The 25,390-nt window shown below is 44.0% G+C and overlaps 1 protein-coding gene across 1 annotated transcript; it reads right to left on the reverse strand.

Moving 5' to 3' along the window:
• Nucleotides 1-204: 204 nt before the first annotated feature.
• IHO1 (interactor of HORMAD1 1) lies at nucleotides 205-24,681 on the reverse strand. Its single transcript, XM_040568746.1, is given in 9 exon segments — nucleotides 205-1,833; nucleotides 1,836-2,730; nucleotides 3,508-3,611; nucleotides 10,579-10,666; nucleotides 11,343-11,391; nucleotides 13,277-13,434; nucleotides 14,786-14,945; nucleotides 22,869-22,938; nucleotides 23,228-24,681. Coding segments are annotated over 8 exon segments (1,893 nt in total). The 5' UTR covers nucleotides 22,925-22,938; nucleotides 23,228-24,681; the 3' UTR covers nucleotides 205-1,450.
• Nucleotides 24,682-25,390: the final 709 nt, after the last annotated feature.

The raw sequence follows: 25,390 nt of genomic DNA on the forward strand, positions 1-25,390 counted from the left end.
CGCTCATTAACACCGACAAATCAATGGTAAAGCGTAAGGGCAGTGGTTTCCTTCCTTAAACACCAGGGAGGAGCTGAAAACCCCTAATTCTCCCAGTGCCACGATTCAGGGGAGCCAAACAGCTAACGAGCAGCTCCCTGTTCACCTGCTGAAGCAGGACCTTGCCTCTCCCAAAGGAACAATACAAAAACACACGACATTTGTGCTGAAACAATGGCTTTATTAAATTCAGGGAAACTGTCCTAGCCTTTCCCCATGGGATGACAGCACTGGGCCGTGTGGATTCACGGTAATAGACCTGTTCTGTCAATATCGAAATGCTGCTTTTGCCAGCAGCAGAGATCAAAGCTCAGAGGTGACAGAAATATTTGAAGCAGCGGAAACTTACAGTCATGGCTGGATATCCTGGGAGGATTTGCTCTGCAGGAACAGGGGCTGCTGCTATATATGTCAGGTTAGGTCATCAGCTGGCCCTTTCTGACTCAAAATGTGTGTGTCTGGAATGAGTCCGAACTAGAGAATTACAGGTCTCTAAAGGATGAGGAATATCCATTGATTACTGTACCTGTTGAATTTGAATGTCACTTCTTCTGGCTTCTGAGAATCATCTTTGGAAAGTGTAAGTTGGGCAAGTCCTTGATTAGTTAAGAGATACGTGGGACAAATATGACAGAAACTAAATAATAATTTCCTGATTTTCCTGAAACCAAGAAATTTCAGCCTAAAAGGAGAAGAAACACCATACTTAACAAACGGAGATGCTGGGATTCTGCTTTCCTCAGCTAAACTGCCCAAAGCTCAGAAACAACTCTCGGGACAAATCTTAACCCTACCAAAATCAATCAGAAAAATACCCCCTACTTCCTAGGGAGCTCAAAATCTGAACTGTTAGACATACAAACCAAAACAGAGACTACGAGTGAAGAGCAGAGCTAAAGCCTCCAGCTGCAAAGATATTATTCCATATATCTAGATGAAAAGTTTGGAGCAGATCTAAGTGCTCGGTCTGGCAGCAGGAGAATCAGCGGTGTGTCTGTGATCTGCCAGCTGGTTCCTCCCCGCTGAAAGTCTCCGCAGACACTTCTTTGCTGCGTAAATACAGCAGTAACCACAGCCCGAGGCATTTCTGCTGGTGGCAGGGGATGAAATAATACAGGTCCACTCAGCCTTCCAAGCCATAGGAGACCTTCCCTCAGCTCCCACGTACTCCCTGACAATATCTCCAAGTGGGCAGTAACTTGTCAAAGCATGCCAGGCACGAGCCTTGCTTGTTTCCACGGGCTGTAATGCACACGGGTCACTCAGCTCTTCTTGCCAGTCCCAGCAGGAGCTCACTCACCTGCGTGGGATCAAATTCAGGAGACTGAGCAGGTAATGCACCCGGAGGAACAAACTGCGACTGAGATGGCCATGCCTGCACTGAAGACTCTGAAAACCAAACGAAACCCCCTCAATCAGAATAATCGCTATCAAAAACTAAAGAGCAGCATTCCGTGCTCTGCTGGGGCAGCGCATTGCCAGGACACGGCTTATTGGAGCCTGAAGAGCAGCTCATCTGCTTTCCACCTGTTGTGCTGCACAGGGAAAATACATTCTCCTGGGGAGAGGAATCCCAGAAATTCCTCCTTGCACTGGAAACGATCACTCTTTTCTTGTTTTCCACATTTCTCTTTGTTTTGTCTGCAAGTTGTTGCACGCCTCTATTGGAGCATGGCACAGGTAGGAAATTCCTTGTAAGCCTCGGCTGAGCACTGCTGAGCATCTGTTGATTGGGAGCTGAAGAAACTGGGTTAGAGTTTTCTAAATTGAGAGCAACGGTGTATCTGGGAAAGCATTTTTTCTGGAGCTTCCCAATGCAATAACCCTGTTTGCCCTTACTTGCTTCAGCCCACCGTCAGCACATCTAGAGAGCTCTCCTTTCCTCTTGCTGGGGTATGTTTTCTTCCTCTCCATTATTTTATTCCAAGGGATCCTTCCTGACTTCTGCTTTGCTTTGTTCCCTACAGCTACATTCTCCAGCTCATGGTCTGTGGATGAGTTCCCGTCTCTTTGCCCGGGCACGTTGTTTTGTACAAAAAGGTGGCAAACTTGAGGCCGCCTCTGTTGCGATGGTGTCACATTTTTAAATCCTGTAGTGCTTCTCCTGATCACCTTCCTCAGAGGAGTTAGCAGAGACACTTCCTGCGGTACGGGGCAGTGTTTCTTCTGACTCTCCCCAAGAAACTGACTGTTAGCACAGCACATACAGGGATGGGTAGCACAGCTCTGCGGTCCCAGAACAGATCTCACCTCCTGCACAGAAGTATTTTCTCTGCCACACACCGCTCTGGCAAAGGGGCTGACTTTGCCTCCCGAAGCTGTGCTGAGGTCTCTCCCAGGTGTCCCGTCCCCGGTGGGCTGGCTCCCCACGGGCAGGACTCCGTGCTGAGATGGACCCAAGGTGCTGCAATCCCCCCTGCCTTGGCAGCACGGACAATGCTCTGTCTCCTGACGTGAGGCACAGCCCTGACATGTGCCAGGGGAGGTCTGAGAAGAGTCATCCGCCATCCGAGGGGGAGCTCTGGCACTGGACATGAACGTGTGCAGCTCAGCTAAGGCACTAGGGAGCTTCAGGGAGCCTAGTTCTTCACACAGCTTCAGGTGCTGATCGCTCAGCTGAGCTGGCAGCAACTCCAGGCTCTCCTTCAGCTGCTGGACACTGGATTTCACATCTGAAATCTCCACGTCTTTCTGGGGAAGCAGTGAGCAGAGCAGAAGCAGTAAACAACACATTAAAAGGTACAATAATAGGATTCACAGAAGAAATTTTTGGTTCTATGCGTCGGTCAGATCCCATAGATTGGGTATCAGCCCAAAGATTAGCAATTTGCATCCACCTGTGTAATACGTATTTCAAACTGTCCCACAAGTGTGGGAGTTTTGGGATTGGGGCACACTCCTAACCCCCTGTGGTGCCCCTCTCACAGAGCGTTGCCCTCTCATGTGCTGGCATGTCACATCCTTGCCAAAAGCAATTCCTCCAGCAGGGTCTTTGAAAAAAACAGACCACTCTGGGAGGTCTGGAGTTCGCTCTTTTGTCTCTGCCACCCACTTATTCTTTCCTGACCTCTTTTCTCCACCCTTTGGGAAGCCACAGGAAGGAGGCACCGCACTTCTGCGAGATGCCCTCCCTTTGCAGGCATCAACTCCTCCAGCAAAGGCACGTGCCAGCATGAGAAAGCTGTGCTTCATCGTGTGCCTGCCACGACAGGGCACTGTTGGGCTCCCTCCTTACTGACCAGGATTTCATCAGAGCTTACAGCACTGTGAGCAGGCTCTTGGGTAAGCATCAGTCAGCAGCTGGCCTAGAATTAGCATTTTAATATGTCTTTCCCTCTTCATTATAATAGGAGCAGTCTACTTTATAATCCTCTGTCTGAAGACACTTTAATATTCAGTTAATATTTTGAAGAAATTGGAGAAATTCAGACAGAAGATTCAGAATAAAAGATTAATTTCTCCACTTACGGCTGCAAGTCTCCTCTCCATCTCCAGCAGCGCCTGCTCCATTTGGCTTTTATCTGTCAGGGCTTTCAGCACCAAGTCACTGTGACTTTGAAGAGCATCTTGCACTAAACAGGCAAATCAATAAAAAGCACATTTGGCCTTTCATTTGTAAATGTGAATAAAGTACTATCAATACTATTGCTACTTCCTCCACGGCTTGGCATGAAATACTTCACTGTGCTGTGCAACCAGAGTGATTCGCCAGCTGAGATCTCCCCAAGCACCAAGCAATGAACAATAGGGTGCATGTTTAATGCAAAGCACTTGAAATTTATAAGATGCTGAGTACAGGCCAAACCTCATTTACTGTGGTCTATTAATATGGCAGCCGGAGATGAAAGGCTACGCGAAGCGGGGGAACTTGGTTGGTTCAAGGCAAGGAAGGACGAGGCTTCATTGTCTGTGAACTGCGCTGGGAGAGGGACCCACATGAGACTGGCTCAGCCCCGTATAACTGACCCTCTTCTGTGGCACAACTGGTCCACGATTTTGTTACACAATTTGCCAAAATATTAACCTCCTATGTAGCTGCAGTTGTTCTTACTGTAACCACTCATGTGCCCTAACACACTACATCGCAGGAGCACAGTTTACAGCTTACATGGAGATGACAAATGCTGAGCAATCTTACAGTAGTCTTCCTTCAAAGCCATACATCATGAAGCACAGAAAGAGATGTTCACTAAACACACCTGGTCTTCCCTTTGGACAGCACGAGGGAGGTGTGTGCGGATGATGTGGCTGGGCAGGAACATTTGCAGGTCATAACAAAACAGGATGCAAAGCGCTCCTGCAAAAACAAAGCCTTCTCAAGCCAACTGGCTGGGATAACTGAAACTCCGGGTCCTGGACTGCCACTGGGTGCCTGAGAGAGATCCGTGCAAAGCCCGTGTTCCAACAAGTGGCTACAAGAGCTCTGCAATTAATTAATCCTCTTTTTCTCCAAATCCAACATGTTTGATTGACTTTGCTGTCTGCGGCGATAAGAGCCCAGCTGAAGCTGTTCCTGCACGTGGACCATTTATCTCAGCTCCTCAGGGTGGCTCTTCTCACCCCAGAGAGGCGTGCTCACACGCTGCAGAGCCGCAGAGCGCTCGGGATCTCTTCCCCTCCTGCCCAGCTATTTTCATTAAGCTTGCAGGGACTTAATTATCTCGGTGAGCTCTGCCCCTCTGTCAAACTCTTGATGGAATTGGCCAAAGAGTTAAAAACTATTAGGGAGAGACAGACAGAAAGTACTTGTACAAGCTTTGGTTCTGTAAAAAAAAAAAAAAAAAGGGATGTTTTTAAAAGGTGCATTTGGGAAGGAAGAAAAGGAAGAGATCTGAGCAATTATGGGCTTACTAGTTTGTTCTCATATTGTCCAAGGTTTTAGGCTAGACCTTAAAGGAAAGAGTAATCAAAGACAGGGAGGAAAATGGAATAAAACGGAACAAGACTTTATAAAAGGCAGATTGTGCCTGACTAATGTAATACCCTGTGATAAGATAGGTGACTTTTTAGACAAAGGCAATGCAGTGCCTTTGTGTAGGCTCAAACAAAGCTTTTCATCATGTAATATGAAAAAAGCTGCGAAAAATTGTGAGGGGCACAAAGCCTCAATTAAAGGGAAAAACACAGCTCCTGAGAGGGGTGGCAGGAGGTGAAAACGCAGCTCTGGAAGCACCGCTCGTGGGCCAGTCCTGCTTAAATCTGCCGTGGTGACTGGGTGCAGGAACCAGAAGGGCGCTCAGGCAGCCAGAAGGTGGCACAAAGCAGTGTGCCAGCCCTGGGGGCCCCAGACCAGGTGAGATATGGCAGTGCGGTGTATGGAGGTGCACAAGCTCTGGCTGCCAGGAGCTTCTGTGCAAGCACGGCGTGGCTGGAAGCCCGTGCACAGTCCTGGCCATCTACGTGCAAAGAAAAATAGATTGAACTGGGACACGTGCGGAGAAAAGCTACTAGATAATTAAGTGCTTAGATGATAATCTCCTCTTATGAAAGGAGATTGAAAGCGATGGGCTTATTCAGCCTCGTGAAACAGGGGTGTCTGGTGCTGCAGGGGCTGGCAGGCGCAGCGGGGCCGGTGCTCCAGGGACTGGCGGCTTGTGAGAGCTCCCTCCTACGTGCCGGGGGTTATTTTATATTCACTTGTCTTCCTCCAAAGCAGTGGTGCTTGGGCACAGAGCACGCTGCTGTCCTCTGGGAGGAGGAACCTGCGGCTGCCTTAGCCGTGCATCTTCCTCATAGGCCTCGAGTTAAACGCTGCCTGGATGGGGCTCGGGAGGAACTTCTGCACCTCCTCAGCACAGCCATCACCTTGTTCTCCACAGAGCATGGCTTATTTCTGAGGATTACCTGCACATATTTCAACTAATAAGCAATCTGGTCCTGCAGGCAATTCGGTTGCCCCTGCTTGCTCTCTCTGCAGAATTTAAGCTTCTGCTCTTTTGTTCTGACAGATTTAGATGTTTTTAATACATCAACGGGGGAAAGTTGTGACTTGCAGGATGGGTTTGTAATGGTGGGGTCAATGTTTCAGCGGGCCCTCGCAGACTTTGCATCTCCCTGCTTAGACCTGATGGGTACCTGCAATCAGAGAGCAGGTTTTGGGAAGGCTGCCAGCCCCTCCAGGCCTGCAGTCCTACCAGGAGGACGAAAGCAGCAGTGACTGAAGCAGGGAACTCCCTCATGTCACTTCAACGTGTTCCAGCTGTATGCAGTGAGGCTACAGGAAGGCTTACCTCCACACGCTGCTCTTCCCCGTACGCTAAATTTTAATTCTGAATTATTTTTAAAACTTTCTGATTTCCCTAGCCTGTCTGTTCTTCTACAACATGGTATCCTCGGTCTATAAATAGCACTGCATCCACTGGGCTTGTGATCTGCGTATACGTTTGACTCAGCACAGCATGCTGCAGGCAAGCTACCAACAGCCAGCCTTTTGGATGTGCCTCATTTGTACGTGTAGGAGTATTCTGCAAGAAAAAAAAACACCTCAGTACAGAGGGGAGGCACTCTCCTTCCCTCTCTGGCTTCCACACCAAGGAGTGTTCAGACTTGTCAAACATTATTAAACAAAACAAAAACGGGGGTTGATCTCGACTGAAAGAAAAAGGCATTGAGGTGGCCGAGCCAGATCACATCAAGGACCCTGTTAGTCAAATCTCCTGTCTTTAAAATGTTGATCATTTGAACAGCTGCTTCAGAGAAAGTTTTCTTCAAATAAACCCTGCAGCAGATAGTTATTGAACAACTCAATCATAGAGAAAAAATCTTTACTCGGTTAAAGGGTAGATTATGCATGGGCTTGTGCCTCTCTTCTAAGGTATTTTAGTCTAAACAAAACAGATTTTTACAACCTGGAACATCGCAATGCTTGGATTTGCTGTACCATTGTCTTTGACTGCTACTGGTTTACAGTAATAACATAAGGAATGTGAAATCTGCCAGGAGAGAAATCACCGCAGGCTCTCCGGGTAGGTCCTGCTGGGCCCACCGAGAGAGCCCACCCTGCTGCCCGGTGCTGCAGAGCCTTCGCAGCAAATCTGCCTGCTCTGGGGTGCAGCTGCACTCCCAACAGCTGAAAATTACAGGCTGAGCAGCCACAGGAGGGAGTGTCGGCCTCCAGCCTGGGAATATTAAACACCAACTGCTTCTGATGCCTATCTATCGTTGTCTCTGCCATTCATCCTGGGGTCGGAATGACAGCACGGAGGCTTTAAATAACACTTTGGGGGGAGGTTGGTCCCCCCGTGCCATGGTGCAGTAGGGGACATGGGAGGTGGTATAAACCTCGTGAGACACAAGCAGAAAAAACAGCTATGGAGTTTGGCAGAGCACTGAGCTTTCTCCATAGGCAGTAACAGGGCTGCAGACGTTTAGAATGTCACAGCTGCATCCTGCTTGGGCATACCCAGAGCGGTCGGCTGTCAGGTTTGTGCCTGCTTAGGCTGGGTCCCCTTCCACCGCACAGGAGAAGACATCTGCAGCAGCAGCCTATGGGGTAAGCAGCCCCCGACCTCTGCCTGCTGCACAGCACATTGCTGTCCTATGGCCTGAAGTCCTGAGGTGTCACGCTGGTGGGTTCAGCATTTACCAAGACAACTACACATCCTCCTGACATCCATGCCAAGGCCGTGCTGGAGTCTGGTTAAGTTCCTCACCTCAACAACTTTCACTGCCGGTCACTGCATGGCTAGCTATGGGAAAGGCGTTTCTTTTATCAGTCTTCAGCCTTTTGACTTTTCAGTCGATATAAATGCAGAATGTAAGGGGGCTGCCTGGGTTTCACAGCCCAGACCACACTGTTCGGAGTAAACATGGTCAGATCACACCAGTACAAGCACAGCGAATTCCCCTGGAAACCTTGCCAGCAACTTACTGGGCCTGGGGAGTCTCCCAGTGAGTCATGTTTGAAAACTGCCCATCAAACACTGGATTTTGTCAGAGAACTGCATCAGCTCGTACCTCTGTTAGGGAAACATTGCACATTTTTTTGCCACCACTGCTGGCAGGAGGGGTAGAGGACTGTTTGTGGTATGCTTGCCGGGAATATGCTCCTCATTTGCGATGAAGTGTTGCGGAGGACATGGCTGTTGTGAGTTGTCACAGCTGGAACTGCCAGATACCAGAACAGCAAAGCAGTTCGGAAAGGTCTGAGCTGTGAAAATCAGGATTTGTATAAAAAAATAAAAAGCTTTGATATAAATGTGGGTATATAAATGAAAATGAGGATAATAAAAAAATAAATGAGTTAGAGGAGATGAAACCAGAAAGAGTGAGCAAATGGTGATCTGGCAAGTCAACCAGAGAAACTCTACATAAAGTGGAAAAAGAACAGAGGAGACAGGGTCTGCTTGCTTCTTTACATCCCTGTGCACAGCACACTGAGATGTGGGCAAGGAAGAGAGCAGCTGTGCCTCTGTGGAACCTGCTCTGGCAAATGTTCTCTCATCGCCAGTGCCAGACACAGCTCTATCCACTGTGTGCCTGCACATATGGACAGACGCTCAGAAGAGAACATTTTTTTATCTTATTGCACAGAGCACGCCAGCCCAACAGCATTTGGAAATGCTTTGGAAATATATTTTGAAAAATATTTTCTGTTTTGTGTGTAGACTCTGCCAAATCTACTTGCTACAAAGGAGGCCTGTGAGACTCCTTACATGCTCCTAATGAAGACAGACTTGATTTCAAGTTATACCTTTCTTTACTTGCAGAGCCGTTTGAATGTCCTGGCATACGACTTCTGTCTCTGAAGAGAGCCTCACCATCTTCTGTATTCATCTTCTGCATGTCAAATCCCCCACTACCAATGATTTTAACATCTCCACCTTGTCACCTACAACCCACGGTGCAGTATCATCAACCACCAGTATTCAGTGCTTTCTTGGCTCTGAATTTAGTTCTTTATCACCAAATTTAGGAATTTTACACCAGCCTTTTCAAAGGAATTGCCTCAGCTGGGATCTTTTCAAGGCACTAGTGCAGGTATTTATGTGGTGGGAACTTAATTATCCATCACTGTGATACCAGTGAAACAGCAGTGTTTATCAGCAATTAACCAGTGACAGATGAACCTCCCAGAAATATAAAAAGAACAACATTGTGGAGCATGTGATGTTTTTCATTATATATTCAACATTCTGCAGCATGATACATTACAGAAAGTGCCAATTTTTCTTTTCAATTGCTTTGAAAATCTAGCAGCAGGCACCTCTGGGAGGTTTCTCATTTCATTCAAGGCACATTTATTTAAAATGGTTATGGATAAGAAACAGGACAGCTGAGCAAATGGTATGGAGGGAAGAGGGGGAATTATGAACAATAAATTTGATTTTCAGTGCCATGACAACTATTTCTGTGCAAGAGGTATATAAAATTAGGCAAAGCCCTGCCTCAGAGTGGACAAGCTGAGGCAGTGAAGTAATTAGGAGATGGGCAGATGCGTAATAAGAGGCTTATTGTGCTGGCCAAAACAGACAGATTCTTGCTTACATTAAGGTTCCACCAAGAGCAGTGGCCAAGCACAGCAAGGGAGTGTTCTTAGCAAAACATGATTGGTATTTCAAACGTACATGCTACCACGGCCTCGTGAAAAATGCACCAGACTCCATTCTTTTTGCCTGAGAAGGCTGCAGTGACTTAAAGGGTATCTGTCAAAGCTGTACTTCATGGAAGCCACATTTTACTGCACAGTAAACATCCTAGTGCTTTTGGGAAGGTCTGTTACCGTGAACTCACAAGGTATAATGTGCACTTCTTGCATGTTTTGAAGCTGGCTTCTTGTTCTTGCACAGAGCAGTGCAAGCAGAGAACAGAGTCCTGACAGGGTGTTGATAAAAAATAATGGCAGCATTAAAAATTACTGCACTCTCAAAGGCCCAGATCTAAGCCAAATTAGAAACAATTTCTCTGAAGCACTCTCCCTCAATAAAGACTGCTATGACTAGCCACTTCAGAGACAGAGCTGTTCAAAAGTATTTTACATTATTGGCTTTTTTGGGAGGTCACCCTTTCATCACGGTAAAAGTGCATCTCATTACTTGCTTCTTACCTAGGAAGAGCAGTACCAATTTTGCTCATACGTAAAATGTAATCACTTCAAGCATTAAAGGGAGATGGAAAACTTCAAACTAACATGAATATTTGAGAAAGCCTTAAAAACTGAAAGTAGACATTCAGGATTTCAATAACTATCTCATTTTTACTGTGTATTCCGTTAGTGTACCAGATATAGTCTAAAAATGCTCATACTCCAGGCGGAACACAAAACCAAAGAGATGCATCTGTCTATACATGCATGGTGTCTAACCATGCAACGCTCAAGTTCTTTGACACAAGAGAGCAGAGAAAAGGTAAATATAACCTAACAAGAATGGAAAAGCAAAGTCCATACTGTGAATAAGTCCTATTTTGCTATTCTCCCTTATGAGTAGCAGCTGTGAGTGGCATGGCTTGCATAGTTCACCCCAGCTTGGAGACAACATGCAGACATCCAGCAGTTTGACTGTGCCCTCTGCTGTTAACAGAAATACAGAAAGGACTCACGTGTCTTGGAAATGGTTTCTAGATGAACCAAAATGGATTTGTTTCTCGAATTGAACATTTCTTCAAACTTGTCCAAGCACACTTGCAGCTGCAAAAGTGAAGAAAAATGAAAAAAAATAATACATTGACTTTTATTTGTGTGCAAAAAACAGCCCAGAATGCCATACAACAATGACTACAACTCACTGCTGCAATAGGCTGAAAATGGACATTTATCTGTCACTTGGAAGAGTTTGTCCATCCATTGGTTGCAACCTCAAAGGGGGTATGGAATGGCTCAAATGTCTCATAAAGTATTGCAGAAATCTTAAATTATTTTGCAATAGAGATATTCATCTCTAAAAAAAGCATCAATAGCAACATTATTCTAATTATTTATTAAAAGTTATGGGGAGAAGAGACCTTCAACTTCAGACAGTGAGATACATTTTATTTACTTGTTCTTGAGAGTAAGCTACTTTCTTCAGGCAAGAGGAAAGAAGTTGTATTTGCAGACAGCCAAAGGCTGTTCTTGCTCCCAAGCCCCAGAGAAATTCCATTGCTGACTCTGAGACAGGGCCCTAAAACCTGTGACCCTAAGGACTGGCCACAAAGAGGATAGCATGTGAAAAAAAAACATTGACAATTGTTGGTCTACAGTATGTAAGTGTTCAAGACAAACAGTATACCAATTCAAATATCAGCACAGAAAATGAGAGAAGGTGAATGTTCTGCAGCATTTCTAATTCTTCCTTATTTTGGGCTCTGAATTTGAAGTAACTTACCCCTTGAAGCCTGTCGTTGATACTGGAAATAAAGGTGCTTAAAACTTCTCTAAAATGAAACAAAAACAAAAACAACAGAAGGAATAAAACAGACATGTAACGTTACTGAAGTAGTTAGAAACTGAAAAGATCACAGTAAATGTGAGACATGAAATACTGCAAGGCATAGTGCGGTGCACAACGTAAACACAGAAATGTGCTTACTTCAGCAGACATAAACCTTTGAAGTCACATTACTTGTTTTAGGAAAGCACAGATTCTGCTAGGTAGAGTAAGAAATATATATAAATATAAATATAAATGTATATGTGATATATACACATATATCACATAGAGGTATATACATATTTTTTTAACTCTCCCAGTTCTGGCGTAGCATTTCTGCCTCTCCCAGAAGTTTCCGAAGGCATTTACACATGTTAATACTAACTGTTAGCTGCTGGGGTGTTACCACTGCATTAGCTACTCCGGAAGAACCCAGCCTTGGTGTAGGTGACGTGCCAGTTGCTGAGATACATGAGTATTATATTTGGACTAAAATAACTGTGGGAAAAACAGGGAAGAAAACTGCGGCATCAACAAAGCCCAAGCCAGGAAGAACAAATACTGCAAATCCTTTTCTCCCGAGATTATGCCTGTGGTTTCTGTTATCCACCCTTTTGGGTTGAGCGAGCCTATCAGGAACCAGGCTATATTCATGATTAACCTATCAAACAAAAATGCAAGGACTGTTGCTAAGCAAAGCAATAACCTATTTCCTCTCTGAAGATTCAGGTCATTTTAAATTGATCATTTAGTAATCCAAAATGCAACAAACAGAAAGGTGGAGGCCAGGTAGAGGCTAATTGTGAGAATTAGGCAGGGCTTCTGAAATATTTCTAGCCTTAGGAGAGGAAGATGTTCTTCTAATAGTCAAACTTGTGGGGGATATAAATGGATAAATTACACATTTATCGCTGTAAAGATAATATAGTTATTTATATAAACATGCTTCTAATCTGGGAGTGCATCTGGAGCGCAGAAAGAAGCATAATTAATATAAAGAAGAAATACAGGATAATTAAGAGTTCTGACTAAACATTTAAAACTGTGTGTCCATTCCTCATAATTCACTTACAAAAATCTTCCTCTTCTCTAATAGGCACCAGAGCATCAGATTTTGCATTATCAGAAGCATAGTGCCCGTTGCAAAGGAGAAAGAGATACACAGTCTGATCTGATTAAAGGCTTTTAACAAAAATGTGTTTCACTTTGGATGTTACATTACAAAATGTACAGAGCTAAGAATTATTTATAGGTGCACTGGGGAGCTTGCCATCTTTCATTTTTGAGACTGAAACTCTTAGCTTAATCCTTAAAGTCCTAGAGGACCTACAGGTACATTTAATTCTTAACATCTGACAAAGAGCTCATTAACAAATTACACTTGTCTGTTCCCAAAAACACACATACAAAAATCCCGTATACCAGAAAAATTATAGAGATATGTGCAGGTTTATAACATTGTAATCATTGCATCTTCCTCTGCACACAAGTATGCCTGGCAATCTCCTCATTTGTCCTAAATGTAAATGTCATCCTAGGAGTCCCTTTTACACAGTCTATAAAATTTTGAGAAATATAGTCTTTCACAGAGGAAAATAAAAAAACAACAAAACCCTTGCTGATTAGATAAAGAAGACAAAGGTAAATTCAGGTAAATTTGTTGTTCCTTGTGGCTTATGGCTGAAAGCGTTACGTAACTCTCATCGCAAGTAAACCTTATTCTCTTACCTTGTGACACTTTCCAATCAGAGATTATCTAAAACCTGAAAAGACACTTTTCTTGGAGAAATCTGCAGCTACGTCATGTATGACTTTCAAGAGGAGAAGGAGGAGCTGCAGGGGATGATAACAGATTTCACAGAAAGAATTTGCAGTGGATGACTACATACCGATCATATTTGTCCTTTATTTTGTTCTTATTCACTTCAAAATTTTCCAGGACACTTTTCCCTCTTCCTGCACCGAAATTAAGTAAGCCTTTTTCTCTTGTATCTTCATCAAATAACTGTGGTTTTGTTTGGTATTTAGTAAAAATACTGGGCTCGCTCTGTTGCACAAAAGAAAGAAAAATGTTGAAGTATAAAAATAATCAGAACATTAATTATCAAAAACTATTTTTGTACCAAGTGCTTTGCAGACAGAGGGTTCGCAGTGATTGGATGTGACAGATTAGATCGGGTGAGGAGATTAAGAATTTGACGAGATTATTGTTCACTTAGTGTGCCTAGTTTGATCGGCTCCCTGTGGAACTGAAACTCAGACTGAATTTCTTCAGACTCAAGGCTTTTCCATCATCCTGACTGTTTTCACTTGGTTGCAATCATCAGTTGCGCAGATTTTTTTTCCCTGTATGCTCAACACAGACACTATAAAATAATTTCAGGGTGCTCCCTGTCCATTAATCTAAAGGAAACCCTATTGAATTTCCTTTTGGGTGACAGCTGTTTTTCTTTTTTTTTTTTTTTTTTTTTTTGTTTTTTTTTTTTTTTTTTGTTTTTTTTAGCTGTTTTTCACATGCTCTGATATACATTTCAGAACAAGAAAATAACATTAGTATGAAAGCAGTAAAGACCTTCTTCATTCTATACACTTTCCAGACACTTTGTGACCAAAATAGAAATGCCTTTTCCTTAAAACATCAGAAAATGCAAATTTCGTTAAATTGTTTTCTTTCATCCTGAAAAGTGAGTTTCCTTTCCTGCATCTGATGAAAAGCCACACATTTAAAGGACAAGATCCTCAGCAAAACGCAGGGGACAACAGACAGGATCTGGAACTGAACGGCTGCCTAGGGCCACAGGGCTGGCACGACTGCTCTTTCTTAATCTTTGCTCTCAGGTGTCTTTATTTGGATCTGCTGGTATCTGCTAGTGGTGCAGGAACTATTTTAGTGAGGCTGGTAACATCAGAGGCCACATGCTATAGGAGAAAGATTTTGAGCTTAGAAGCTCTTCATCCAAAGTCATTCAAGCATCTGCCATAACAACAATCCAGCAAGGTAACTTTCAGGAAATGGAGTTAAATACTGAATACCTCTGTCATTCCTGCAGAAAGCTAATAAAGAGAAACACAGTACTGTTCAAAGAGGGAATAGATGAAATATTCTATCTTAGCTAGCTGGTCTAAAGATGTTAGATTGAGAACAATTTCACATTATGTTAGGTATTAAAAAATGTGATCAAAGAAAATATCCCAATAATAGTCATATAAATAAGTTTTTTCACCAACCAGGCTGCTATTTTGTCTAGTTACAGTAAATATGTACTCTTCTTACTGTATCAGCAGATAACTTGATTTCAGCAGGCTCAGCCAGTTTTACCACCTGTTTTCAGCATTTTCCATTAATTTAGATGGTGGCTGTGTGTCTGTGCAGGGCTGAACAGGGGAGCAAGACTCACGTCCTGGGAGTTGTGCTGTCCCAGCTGCGTGCCCAGCTCCAGCGGTGCCGCTGCCGACTGCACGTTCTCCGGGCAGAACTGGGAGCCGAAGAGCAGCTGAGAATCACTCAGACTCGAGTAGTCACTGGGAGCATTGCTCCGGATGGAAAACTTGTTAGGCCTGAAATGGGACAGAGTGCTTTGAGTGAATCTTTCTTTTCCCTGAGTGTCACCCCAATAAACCCTTCCCAGCTAGCCTTGACTTTGTGCTATGTTTCTCTCTTTCTGTTCCCCTTCATAGACACAGCTCCTGCCAATTTACCCCCCAGGACTGTGGTACGATGCCAGGTTCCCCCAGGTAAAGGTTTCCCCACCAGCTGTACTGCTTTTTGTACTGTCAGAGCCTGCCTTCAACTTTTTTTTTGCTGGCAAAGACAGAGACTTCTTCATTTTTCGTATTCCATTGCTCCATGTTTACAAGGTCGGATGAACTGCTTAGGCTAGGTCCACATGTACGAAATACTGGTCCAGGCTTATACTCCCCAAATTAAGCTACCAAAATGCAAGAGATGGGTTGCTGCCTTTGGTGCTGTTTCTCAGTATCAACAGATGAAATCCTTTCTTCCACCTCATCCACCTGTGCCACTGTACAAAGCCTTACCCCAGCCCTCCCACAGGAACAAGAATCTCACCATATAACAATTCCTAAAAAGGGTCAAGGAAGAAACAAACTGAATTAATTAAAATCTAAAGGTTTACTAATAAATCACAAGGACTTTCTCCTGATCAGGCCTGGCAAAACAGTGATAAACAGAACGGAATTAGAGATCAAAATTAATGAAAGAGACTCTTAGGCAGACTCTTCCATAACAAATCACATAACTAAAGTAAGAAAGAGCAGGAGACTAATTCGTGGGTCTAACAAAAGATGATCACCCCAACATTCATTAGCAGTGACGTGTTCAGTTTAATCCCCACCTTTGGAAGGAGCCCAAACACCATACACACAAAAGGGAGAGGGTTTAGTGGGAGCATTTGAACTGCTCAGCCTCCCTCTTCTTCATATAGCGGTGTCAGTGACAACATCATATTAATACTCCTGGCTTTAAGCTCACCGAGTACACCGAGCTGCGGTCAAAAATAGACAGATGAGATATGAGTTTGTGGATCCTCAAAAAGTCTGATAAATCTGCCTGAATTCAAAACCTCCCTTGATCTTTCTGCGGGCCCCAAACCTACCAAAAGAGAAATCTGAACACAACTTTTACTAGCACAGCTTCCTGTTTCCATCTCAGCTACGCTTTGTACAAAGAACTCACTTTAAATCTGCAGCCCAGAGTATGTCAGGAAGAGACGTGAGCATGCAGGCTGCCACCACGCCGTGTGGGCAGCACGCTGGTTAGAAATGTAGGTATCACATCTCCTGCACCAGCTTCTAAACCCGTCTGTCTTTTAGGCAAGAAAGCTCCCTCTTAATTGAGGAAGGGTTTTTACACTCCCCAAGTGCTTTACTGCCAATACACGGTTCCATGACCCCCCTTTGAAAGCGTCTGGTGCACCTGGTGAATGCCACATCCCTGCTGTTGGCTCGGTCCCCTCACGGCACCTGATGTCTGAGCACCAGGCTGAATGCAAGGAGCTCCGCTGCTGACGTTGGGGGGAGCCGTGCAGCTCAGAGGTCTCTGCGAGCTGGGTGACTTCCCAGCCTCACTCTGCACTGACACCATGACCAAAGAAGGCTGTAGACGGCTCTGGAGCCTCATTTTTCTGTCTGAAGTCCTCTCTTGGTGGTTAGTTTAGGAATGACGGCACTTCTGCAAACTACGGGGGGAGACAAACCAGATGTCTCTTTGAGCACATTCTTTCCCCTGAACAACAGATTTCTTTCTCCCTTGCTAAACGCTGCTGGCAATTGATTTGCTAACAAGGCCATCTGGACAAGGCATCAGCCTGGCCATGCTTGGGCCAGGCCTACCCGTGACAGCGAGATCAGACAACCACGGATCTCTAGCCACCTGACCATTTCCTTCAGGGTGCTGGGCTTCGCGGGTGCATGACCTGTCCTAAATATAAACCCTTCCTTATAAACAGCGAGGAAGCATTCTAGATATTCAATCCTGGTTAGAAGTTCCTCCTAGGTGATGCAATAGTTTATCTCAGGAGAACTCTTAGCTTTCTGCTAAAACGAGCCATTCCCTGAGTCATTCGTGCATTTGTGCCAAGAGTGCTCCTATGCTGTTTGCACTACTGGATGCACTCAGAGCAAAAAAAAAGATGTAGATATGTAAGACAAGCGCCATCACAAGCTCTTGTCAGCTCCAAAAGTGCTAAATCATACTCTGCCAACCATGGAATGGTTTCTTTTTCCCACCTAATTTAATGCAAGGTATTGCAATATTGGCAACTCCGACACTTTCTGTAATATGAGCATGACCTCAAAAATCTGCAGCCCTCTGCATATCTGGGGAGTCAGCTAGCTCTTCGTAGTCTCAGTTTCCCTGTTGTCAGTGTGAATACCACCCCCCCAAGAAGTCAGATCTTTTTGGAGCTTCTTGCATTTTTCCGAGTTCCGATCAGCACATCCAAATACTTCGGCATGACCAGATGTGAACATGTCACCTTTTGTTTAAAGGGTCTGCCTTGCCCCCGAATAGCTGTCAGATACAACACTCCAAGAGAAATACAGCACGCAATAAGTCCCCTCCTTCTGTGTTCTAGATGTTCCTAGGTGCATCAACACACTAAAACACGTAACTGTAGTGTCATAGGCCTTATTGGTCTGTAAAAACAATTTTTACTCTGTTGTTTGGATCCACCTTCATGTGCCAACACCAAGCTTTAAGAGTCAGTTGGAAAAGCAAAGTGAGTCTCCTACAATTTCCAAAATAACATTTATTCGTGGTGCTGCTGTGATTTTATTTAGTTCCATCATTCGCCCTGAACCTGTGCCAACATCCCTCCTCTTCTGAAGCTCTGTGGGTGAAGCTCACTTACACCTTCCTGACATATTTCTTCAAAGTGCAGCAAAGCTTCTTTCCCCAAGAAGAAATCTTTTTCTCCTGGTAGCAATCTTGAGCTGTATCAGTGCGATAAAGTTCCTCTTTTCCTGCTTGCTATCAAGAAAATCTCCTAGCCCTTTCTGCTCCTTCTCATTTAGTGACCAGGACTGCATCACAACAAATCCAACTGAAATGCTGGACGCTCCTTTTCACCTGCTCTTCCTCACAGCTTTATTTTATATCTGTAGGAACTGTCTCTAGCTCTACTGTGCTGCTCTCGTAGTTACTATTTGCTGCCTGTCAAAGTGTGCAGCAAACAAGCAAGGATCGGCATTTGCTTAGGGTGCAGAGGAGAAACTTTAGCATCCAGGGGGCTTGGAGGAGTTTAAATGAAGGAGTTCTAGTTGCTGCTGCAGCTTCCAGCCATTTACCATCACTTTGCTGGAAACAGCATCTGCATAACATTATTTTTCTGTTCCCTGTCCTCTGGAACTGAATGACCTGCTTGTTGCAAATCGTTCATTCCATTGTTGCATTTGTATCCTAAAAGGAATTTCTACAAACAGATTTTGGCACCGACCCTAATGTATTAACCACAACAGGATCCCTATAGGTTATTCAGCTCAGACACTGCCTCCAGTTTCCAGATTTCAGGCTCAAATTCCTTCCGCTCTTGTTTTAATTCCTCAAGGTCATTTTTACTTTCTGTGAGCAACTCCATTATTCATTCCAACGTGATTCAATAGCACCCAGACATTCCTCACCTTGGAAACCGCGTTAGCTCTTTTGTCCTGAGCAAGGAGCCAGTAGTCGGAGATTTCTGCGGCACAGCCTTGTTTACTTACACAAAATTTATCCCTGGCTGCATTAGGAATTAGACATCTGGAGGTAATTTTTTTGCCCCCCAGTCTGAAGCTGTCTTCCAGCCTGCATGGTACATTCAGTTTCTAACTCCTCCAAGGCTCAGGGTTCTTACAGCTGCTCATTCATCGGCGTTGTCTTGGCTGTCTCCTTCATTTTCTGCTAATTCTTGGACCTTAAGGAGACTTCAGAATTTGTGGCTCTGCTATGTGGGATGGAAATTCATGAAATAATGGATCGAGTAAGGCTGTTAAACTTGGAAGATGTTTCTCAACAGCAGAAATATGACGCGTAGAGAGCAATGGCCCAAGCAGGCCTCAGCTTACAGCATCCTTTTTGAACGCCTCTTTAATATTTTTATCATGTATTGGCCTTAGATGCTCTCTGGCAGGCTTTCTGCTTCTGATGTCTTTGGAAATAGGTTTATTAGTAGTTTTTATGCCTCTAGCAAGTTACTGCTTTTCACATGAAACAAGAAAATTCTGGTAACTGCAATTTAAAATCATAATATACTGTTTTCTATTTTTACATTTTTAATTAACTTTACTTTCTTAAAAGATACCCTCTCATTTTCAATAGTCTTCTTTACCATGCCATTTAACAGTGTCATTCTGGTACCAGTCCATCCCCAGTCTGATCTGATAGCTTGTAGGCATTAGTTCTGTGCTTCAGTATGAGTCTGAATAATGGGGCTCTTCAGTATGAGGTCTAAATAATCTCTGTGCCTCAGGCGAACATTTAACCCTTTTGCCTGTCCCTTTACATTTATTTTAACAAGACTTCTTATTTCTATGTCAATATCTTTTTTTGAAATTACACATTTCTGTGGTGGATTTTTGGCTTTTGTTGCTCCTGCAGAGATGCTGAGTCCAGTTCATTATTGCCACTTTTACAGCAGCACCACAAGAGTAATACTCTGAACGAGGGTCTTATGCTCAGCTCGAGACCAAGGCAAGATGCATTTCTTCCCTGGGAGTTCCCTGGCTGAGGCGGGTATTTATGGTGCTGAAAATCTAGTTTCAGCATCATGCCCCAGCGATGCTTACCCAGTTGATATAAAGCTAATTGAAGCATCATTGCTTTCGTGACCGCTATTCTCAGGTCCTCTGTGCTCCTCCTCCATGTTCCGTTCTGGCTGGGCAGTCAGCAGTACAGCTCTAATACGACATTTTCCCTAATTAGGTCTGGCATTTCAATCCACAAAAAATGTGTTGTTTGTCGATACACTTAAATTGACTCTAAGCTTTCTCCGCTGTATAGCTGTCACTTTATTGGCCACACATCCTCCCACCTTCTTAAATAATTGGCACCCTGATATTACAGTGTCCAACTCGATAACTTTCCTTCCGATGAGTTTCTAGGATCTCTATTATGTCAATATTTGTACATTAAAAACAGGTAAAACGGGGACTCTGGTTCCCCCATCCTATTTCTCAGGCTGCCAGCAGTCACAGAGAAGATTATGTGTGTTTGACAGACAGATTATGAATAAAACCCCAAGTCCCCAGTCTGCTGTGAGACACAGACAGAAAGGAGGTACAAGAGGTGACGGTTCAGAGCAATCTTGGGCTTCTGCAGAAACTCTGTCATGACCTTATTACATCACTGGAGCTCTGCGTTTCTTATGGACCTGGTGGCAGCTGCTCTCAAAAGTAACACCCTGCCTCAAACGTGCAAAGAACTAACAGAGTGAGCCGTACCCTGCCAATACTATATGCTGATTTCATGTTTCATCTTAGAAGCTCTCTTAAAAGACAGTATTCCGCAGTTTATACATCATATCCTGCTGTAGTGAGAAAAGTATCTAGTAACAGGAGAAGAGAGCTGGGAGAAGTAATTAACACATTTTCCCCCCATCTCAAATACATGCACATACTCCTATGAATAACTTTTTTTTTTTCCTTAGAAAAAGTTAATTTGCTGTCTGAGAACCTTATCCTTCATCTTAACTCTTCCAAAAGCCCAGCTGCATTTTCAGTAATGTTTCATGACCTATTGGACCCTCTCAACTCACTTGAAAAAAAACGTGGAGTGCTGAGGAGTAGGTGTTAAAATCTTGTCTGTGTTTTTCTCCTGCATTAATAAAATAGTTAAAAGGGAAGATCTGGTAGCTGACAGGACACTTTGGAGGAGGAAGGAATTTAAGCAATCCCCTTCCAAACAGGCACCAGTACTTCTTCTACTCATTTCCTTTTATGTTGCACAACTCCACAGAATGCTTTATATATATATATATATATATATAAATTATGTATATATTATATATACACATACAGACATTCACAACTAAATTTCCCCCAGCTCAGTCTCTGACCAGAATAAAAGTTGCAGGTTTCCAAACCACTGAGACATAACTTCTTAATTCAATTAAAAAAATACATAAAAAAATGTGCGGGTACCAAGAAGACAATAGAATTATGCAATGCATGTTTATAAAGGCTAAATCATGACAGATATAAACACACTTTTCTCTGAATTGGCTCCCCTTTGACCCTTGCATCTGTGCAAAACTCAATTAATTCATAGGTATATGACAAGCACTTTTATAACGGGAAAGGAAACTGCTATTATGCTTTCATTATCATCCATCATCATGGTAACATCAGGCCACATCAGAGACAGTATGACTAAAATCGTGAGTTTGAACAACAGTTAGTTATATAAGTGGGTTATTTAACTACCAGAGGATCAGACGACCAAATTTGTCAATTAGCTTCCCCAGAATTAAACAAGAGATAAATCTGGCTCTATTTTTAGCCAAGTCATGCAAAGAGTGATACTCTGCTATATAAAAACGTAGCATGTCTTAGCATTTGCTCTCCAGATGTTTAGTATAAGTAATATTTGTTGTTTCATTGTATATTACAGATATGGAGACTTCTAGCTGCTCTTTGACTTCTGCTGGGAAAAAAGATCAGCCATGCATATAAATGCAGTATATGGAATAATTTTAGTTACATAATGTGTAATGATATTGCAAATTATGATTCATTTTATCTATCTTTTATACAAGGCAAGAAGGGAACATTTAACTTATCTAATTAGACATGTTGCATAAGATAGGCCATAGGACTTTCTTGAATAAATTCCTGCTTGAAGCACAGAATAGCTTTTAGCAGAGCATCCAGTGTTGATTTTTAAATTCCCTACAATGGTAAATCTATCACAGTGTTTAGTAGGCTGAGAGTATGCAGACACAAACAGAATCACAGAACAGGTTAATTAACCATAATTCACCAGACCATGACTAACTGCAGATCAATTCTAGATAGATTTCTTTTCGTTCCCTCATGTGTCCCATGCCTGTGCCTCCCCCCACACCCCCACCCCTTCTTTTGGCAGTACAGTGACCATGCAATTGTGGCAGAGTCTCCAACAAGTCTCTAGAAACAGAAAGCTACAACAAAATGGTGGCTCCTGCTTTTCCAGCTGCCAGATCATCTCCTAGGTTATGTATCTTGGAAAGTTTCTGTCTCTTCCTACCCTAGACCAGGACAAGAGAACAGCCTTAAAATCACCAGAAAGTTAGGAAGCAGGGCAGGCATAATGGCTGTTTCTCTTAATCAGCATATCCCATGTTTGAACCGAACTGAACCACGTTTCACTGTATTGCACCATATTTGCTGGAGTGCCACTCAGCGCAGGAAATATAACCTGCTGTTCCTCAGGATGCCTCTGTTTATAGAATTCGAACCACTAAAATGTTTAATTTGAGTAAATGTTATTAAACACCCAAAACATTGATAATCCCAAGAATGTTTTACATTGGCAGTGCAAGACCTCCAAAATATGTTGTACTATAACCTGTCACATGTCATGAGGTTCCTTGTATTTACAATTTCCTTATAATCTTAAGCGAGGTTGTTGTACTTAACAGGCTCTGTGGTATAAACTGTGCACACTGGGAATCACACAGATCAAACACACACGGCGTCCAATTAGTGCATGTAGCAAGAAAGCACATTTTAGTATTTTTCTAAGGTAGAAAACTCTGGGCCAATGTGGAGAATGCAGAGCCCTTATCTGGAGACATATGAACGACCTCTGGAATGAACACACCATGAGTGTCAGGATACGTAAGCCGATGGGAAATTTCTGGCTTATCTGACTCCACTATACTGTCAAATACCACTTACATGTGTTTTACTGCAAACTCACGGGGTAGCGACCCTGAGCAAAACACAGCCCATCCCGATGGCTCCAGTGTGATAAGCACGGAAATGGTGAAAACATACAGCACTTACCCAGAGGCTGTTGGAGTGCTGAGCATCTCCTTGATGTTCCAGACATTAAAATTCATTTTTTCAAGATTGACTGTTAGAAAGGAAAAATACAAGACCTGTCAATTGCCTGTGTCAGAATAAAACCACCCACAGGGCCACCAGCTGCACCCTGATGGCGGCAGCACCCCATCGGCCTCATCGCCTTCCAGCCAGGGCATTTTTGGGGCTGGGAGTGAGGGAAGGCTTCCCCTGGGCCCTGTCCCCATAGGATTCATGTACTGCCGGAGCTAGGGGCAGTTTGTGCACGTTTCCTCCCTCATCGCCCCCTCTATGGACCTCCCTCCCCACTCCCCAGGCATGCATGGCCTCCTCCCTCCTACCCGGTGTCTGCAATGTCACCGTGCTGCCCACACTCTGCCAGTAACACTGCAAGGAGGAGAAATAAGAAAAAGAGTTACAGCCCCCTCAGGACAGGGCACACCAGCTGCAGGGGGAGCTGAGGGGCACCTGCAGCCCCAGGGAGGCCCAGCCAACATGGCTGACGTGGCCGATGTGGCCACCCTGGGGCTGGGCCTGGCGGCTCCCTGCAGGTCCGGGGTGCAGCCAGCATCTAGGTGGGGGGCTCGGGGGTCCCCCCTGATGTGGGCTGTTCCCAGGCAGATGGGGGGGGCACCCCTGTTCTGGGTGAAGGGGGTGCTTGGGGCTCAGTGCCCCTGAGCTGGTCCCTAATGGCAGCCATAGCACACCAGGTGGCTTCGTGCCCATGGGCTGTGCGGTCTCTTGTGTCAACAGTGCTCTCAGAAATGCAGAACGGCTTAATTTTACCCACTAGTATGACAGAAATAACCCATGATCTAAACATGCCCTGGAGAAAGATTCTCAAATATGGTTTTACTGGAATTTTTTCATTGCACGTCAGTATCCTCCTCATCTTCGGGAATGGAAAATGGGCATGCTTACTTGCCTGTTTTTTTCCCTTTAATTCAAAGTATTTTTAATGCTGGTTAAACTGTTTGGTTGTCAGTTTTGAAGAAGCTCCATAAGCACTAAACCACTGCAGAAATAAGGCTGCTGTAAATTTACAGATAGATTAGAGAAGCTCGTCACATCCCCTTCACGCTCCTCCTGCCTGCAGAGCAAGTTTTAGTGTTAACAGCAGCCTGGAGCTCCGAGGTGTCAAAACAATGCCTGTGTTGTGTGTCATCCCGAACAACAGCAACGTTGATGTATATATCTGCTTTCCTTAACAAATCCTGCAGAACTGAAGCTTTCACTTAAATAATTCTGGACTTTTACCCATAACAGACTTCTTGGAGCAACTCTGCTGCTTGTTTTTGCTTGTAACTACAGGGCTACATCTGGTGTAAATAGCTCAAATTTATCTCCACGGCTTGTTAACTCTTGACCGTGTGATGATCCAGTGGTGGAAAGATTTTCTAGGACTGAAGCGGAGAATTGCAGGCTGTCTGTGATCCCACTGCAGTGATCTGATAATGGCCAAGCTGTCAAAGGCTTGAAGCCTAACCTTCCTCCAGAGAGCGCTGCTGTGGGGGACACCTGTGGCTATGGCACTGGTTGAGTAAATAAAGGCTTTGCTCTGCTTTGGACAGCTCAGTTGTACAGACTAACACCCAGTTCTGCTATCACTGCACTGAGGTCGAATTCAGACCTGTATCACAAATGGTGGTTTTCTGTCCTTTTATTGTTCATAATTGGAAAGTCTAGAACTCCCTTCATAGGAGACCACAGCGCCCTGTATCCATTTACAGCACTTCCACTGGTATTAGGAAAGGATTTGCTGGTACTTTGTGCACCAGCTATAGGACTTGGCACCCGCTTGGTGCATTATTTTAAGTTATTATGCAGAGCTATTCATATTTCTGATGTGGCTGGAGCTTTCTGGTTTGAGTGTCTACTGAGTTTGTGGAACATGATAAATGAGACTTTGTATTTCCATCTCCCCAACAGCAGAAAGAAATTTCTATAAGGAAACACATTTTTTTAATTATAGGTTTGACAGCTAACTCCAGTCCCAGTCTCCCCCCAGTCTGTAGCAGAGCTCTGTGGAGATCAGCAGTGTTGCCTGGTGCTGGCTTGTAGCAACAGCTCCTAGCATTAGGGAATTTGGCCAGATACTTGAAGGTTTTCATTTAGTAAAAATTAAAAGAACATGCCAGGAGATAGACAGCAATATATCTTGTACATTCCTCAACTGTTTTTCTTTCATTCGTTAGCATTTCATTAGCAGCTCACATGAGCTCTTCAGTTAATAATTTGTCAGTCTTAAGCGCAGCCAAGGCCATCATTCGTTTGCCTTTTTGCCTGAAGATTTCTCCTTCCATCCCAAGATGTCCTTGGCTATTGTCCTGGCCACTCTCTTCCCCTAATTTGGATGGGATCCGGGTCTAGTGCCCAAAAGCGAAGATAGAAAAGAATGAGCAATCCAAACTTTTAGAATAGGTCACGGATTTTTCTCTGTTTATCTCAAGTGAAACAGTCAAGCCAAATGGAGCTGCAGTGGGTGGACGTGTCCCAACCCCCCC

Source organism: Cygnus olor, chromosome 10 (genome assembly GCF_009769625.2).
Source record: "Cygnus olor isolate bCygOlo1 chromosome 10, bCygOlo1.pri.v2, whole genome shotgun sequence".
In the NCBI taxonomy this organism is placed as follows: Eukaryota; Metazoa; Chordata; class Aves; order Anseriformes; family Anatidae; genus Cygnus; species Cygnus olor.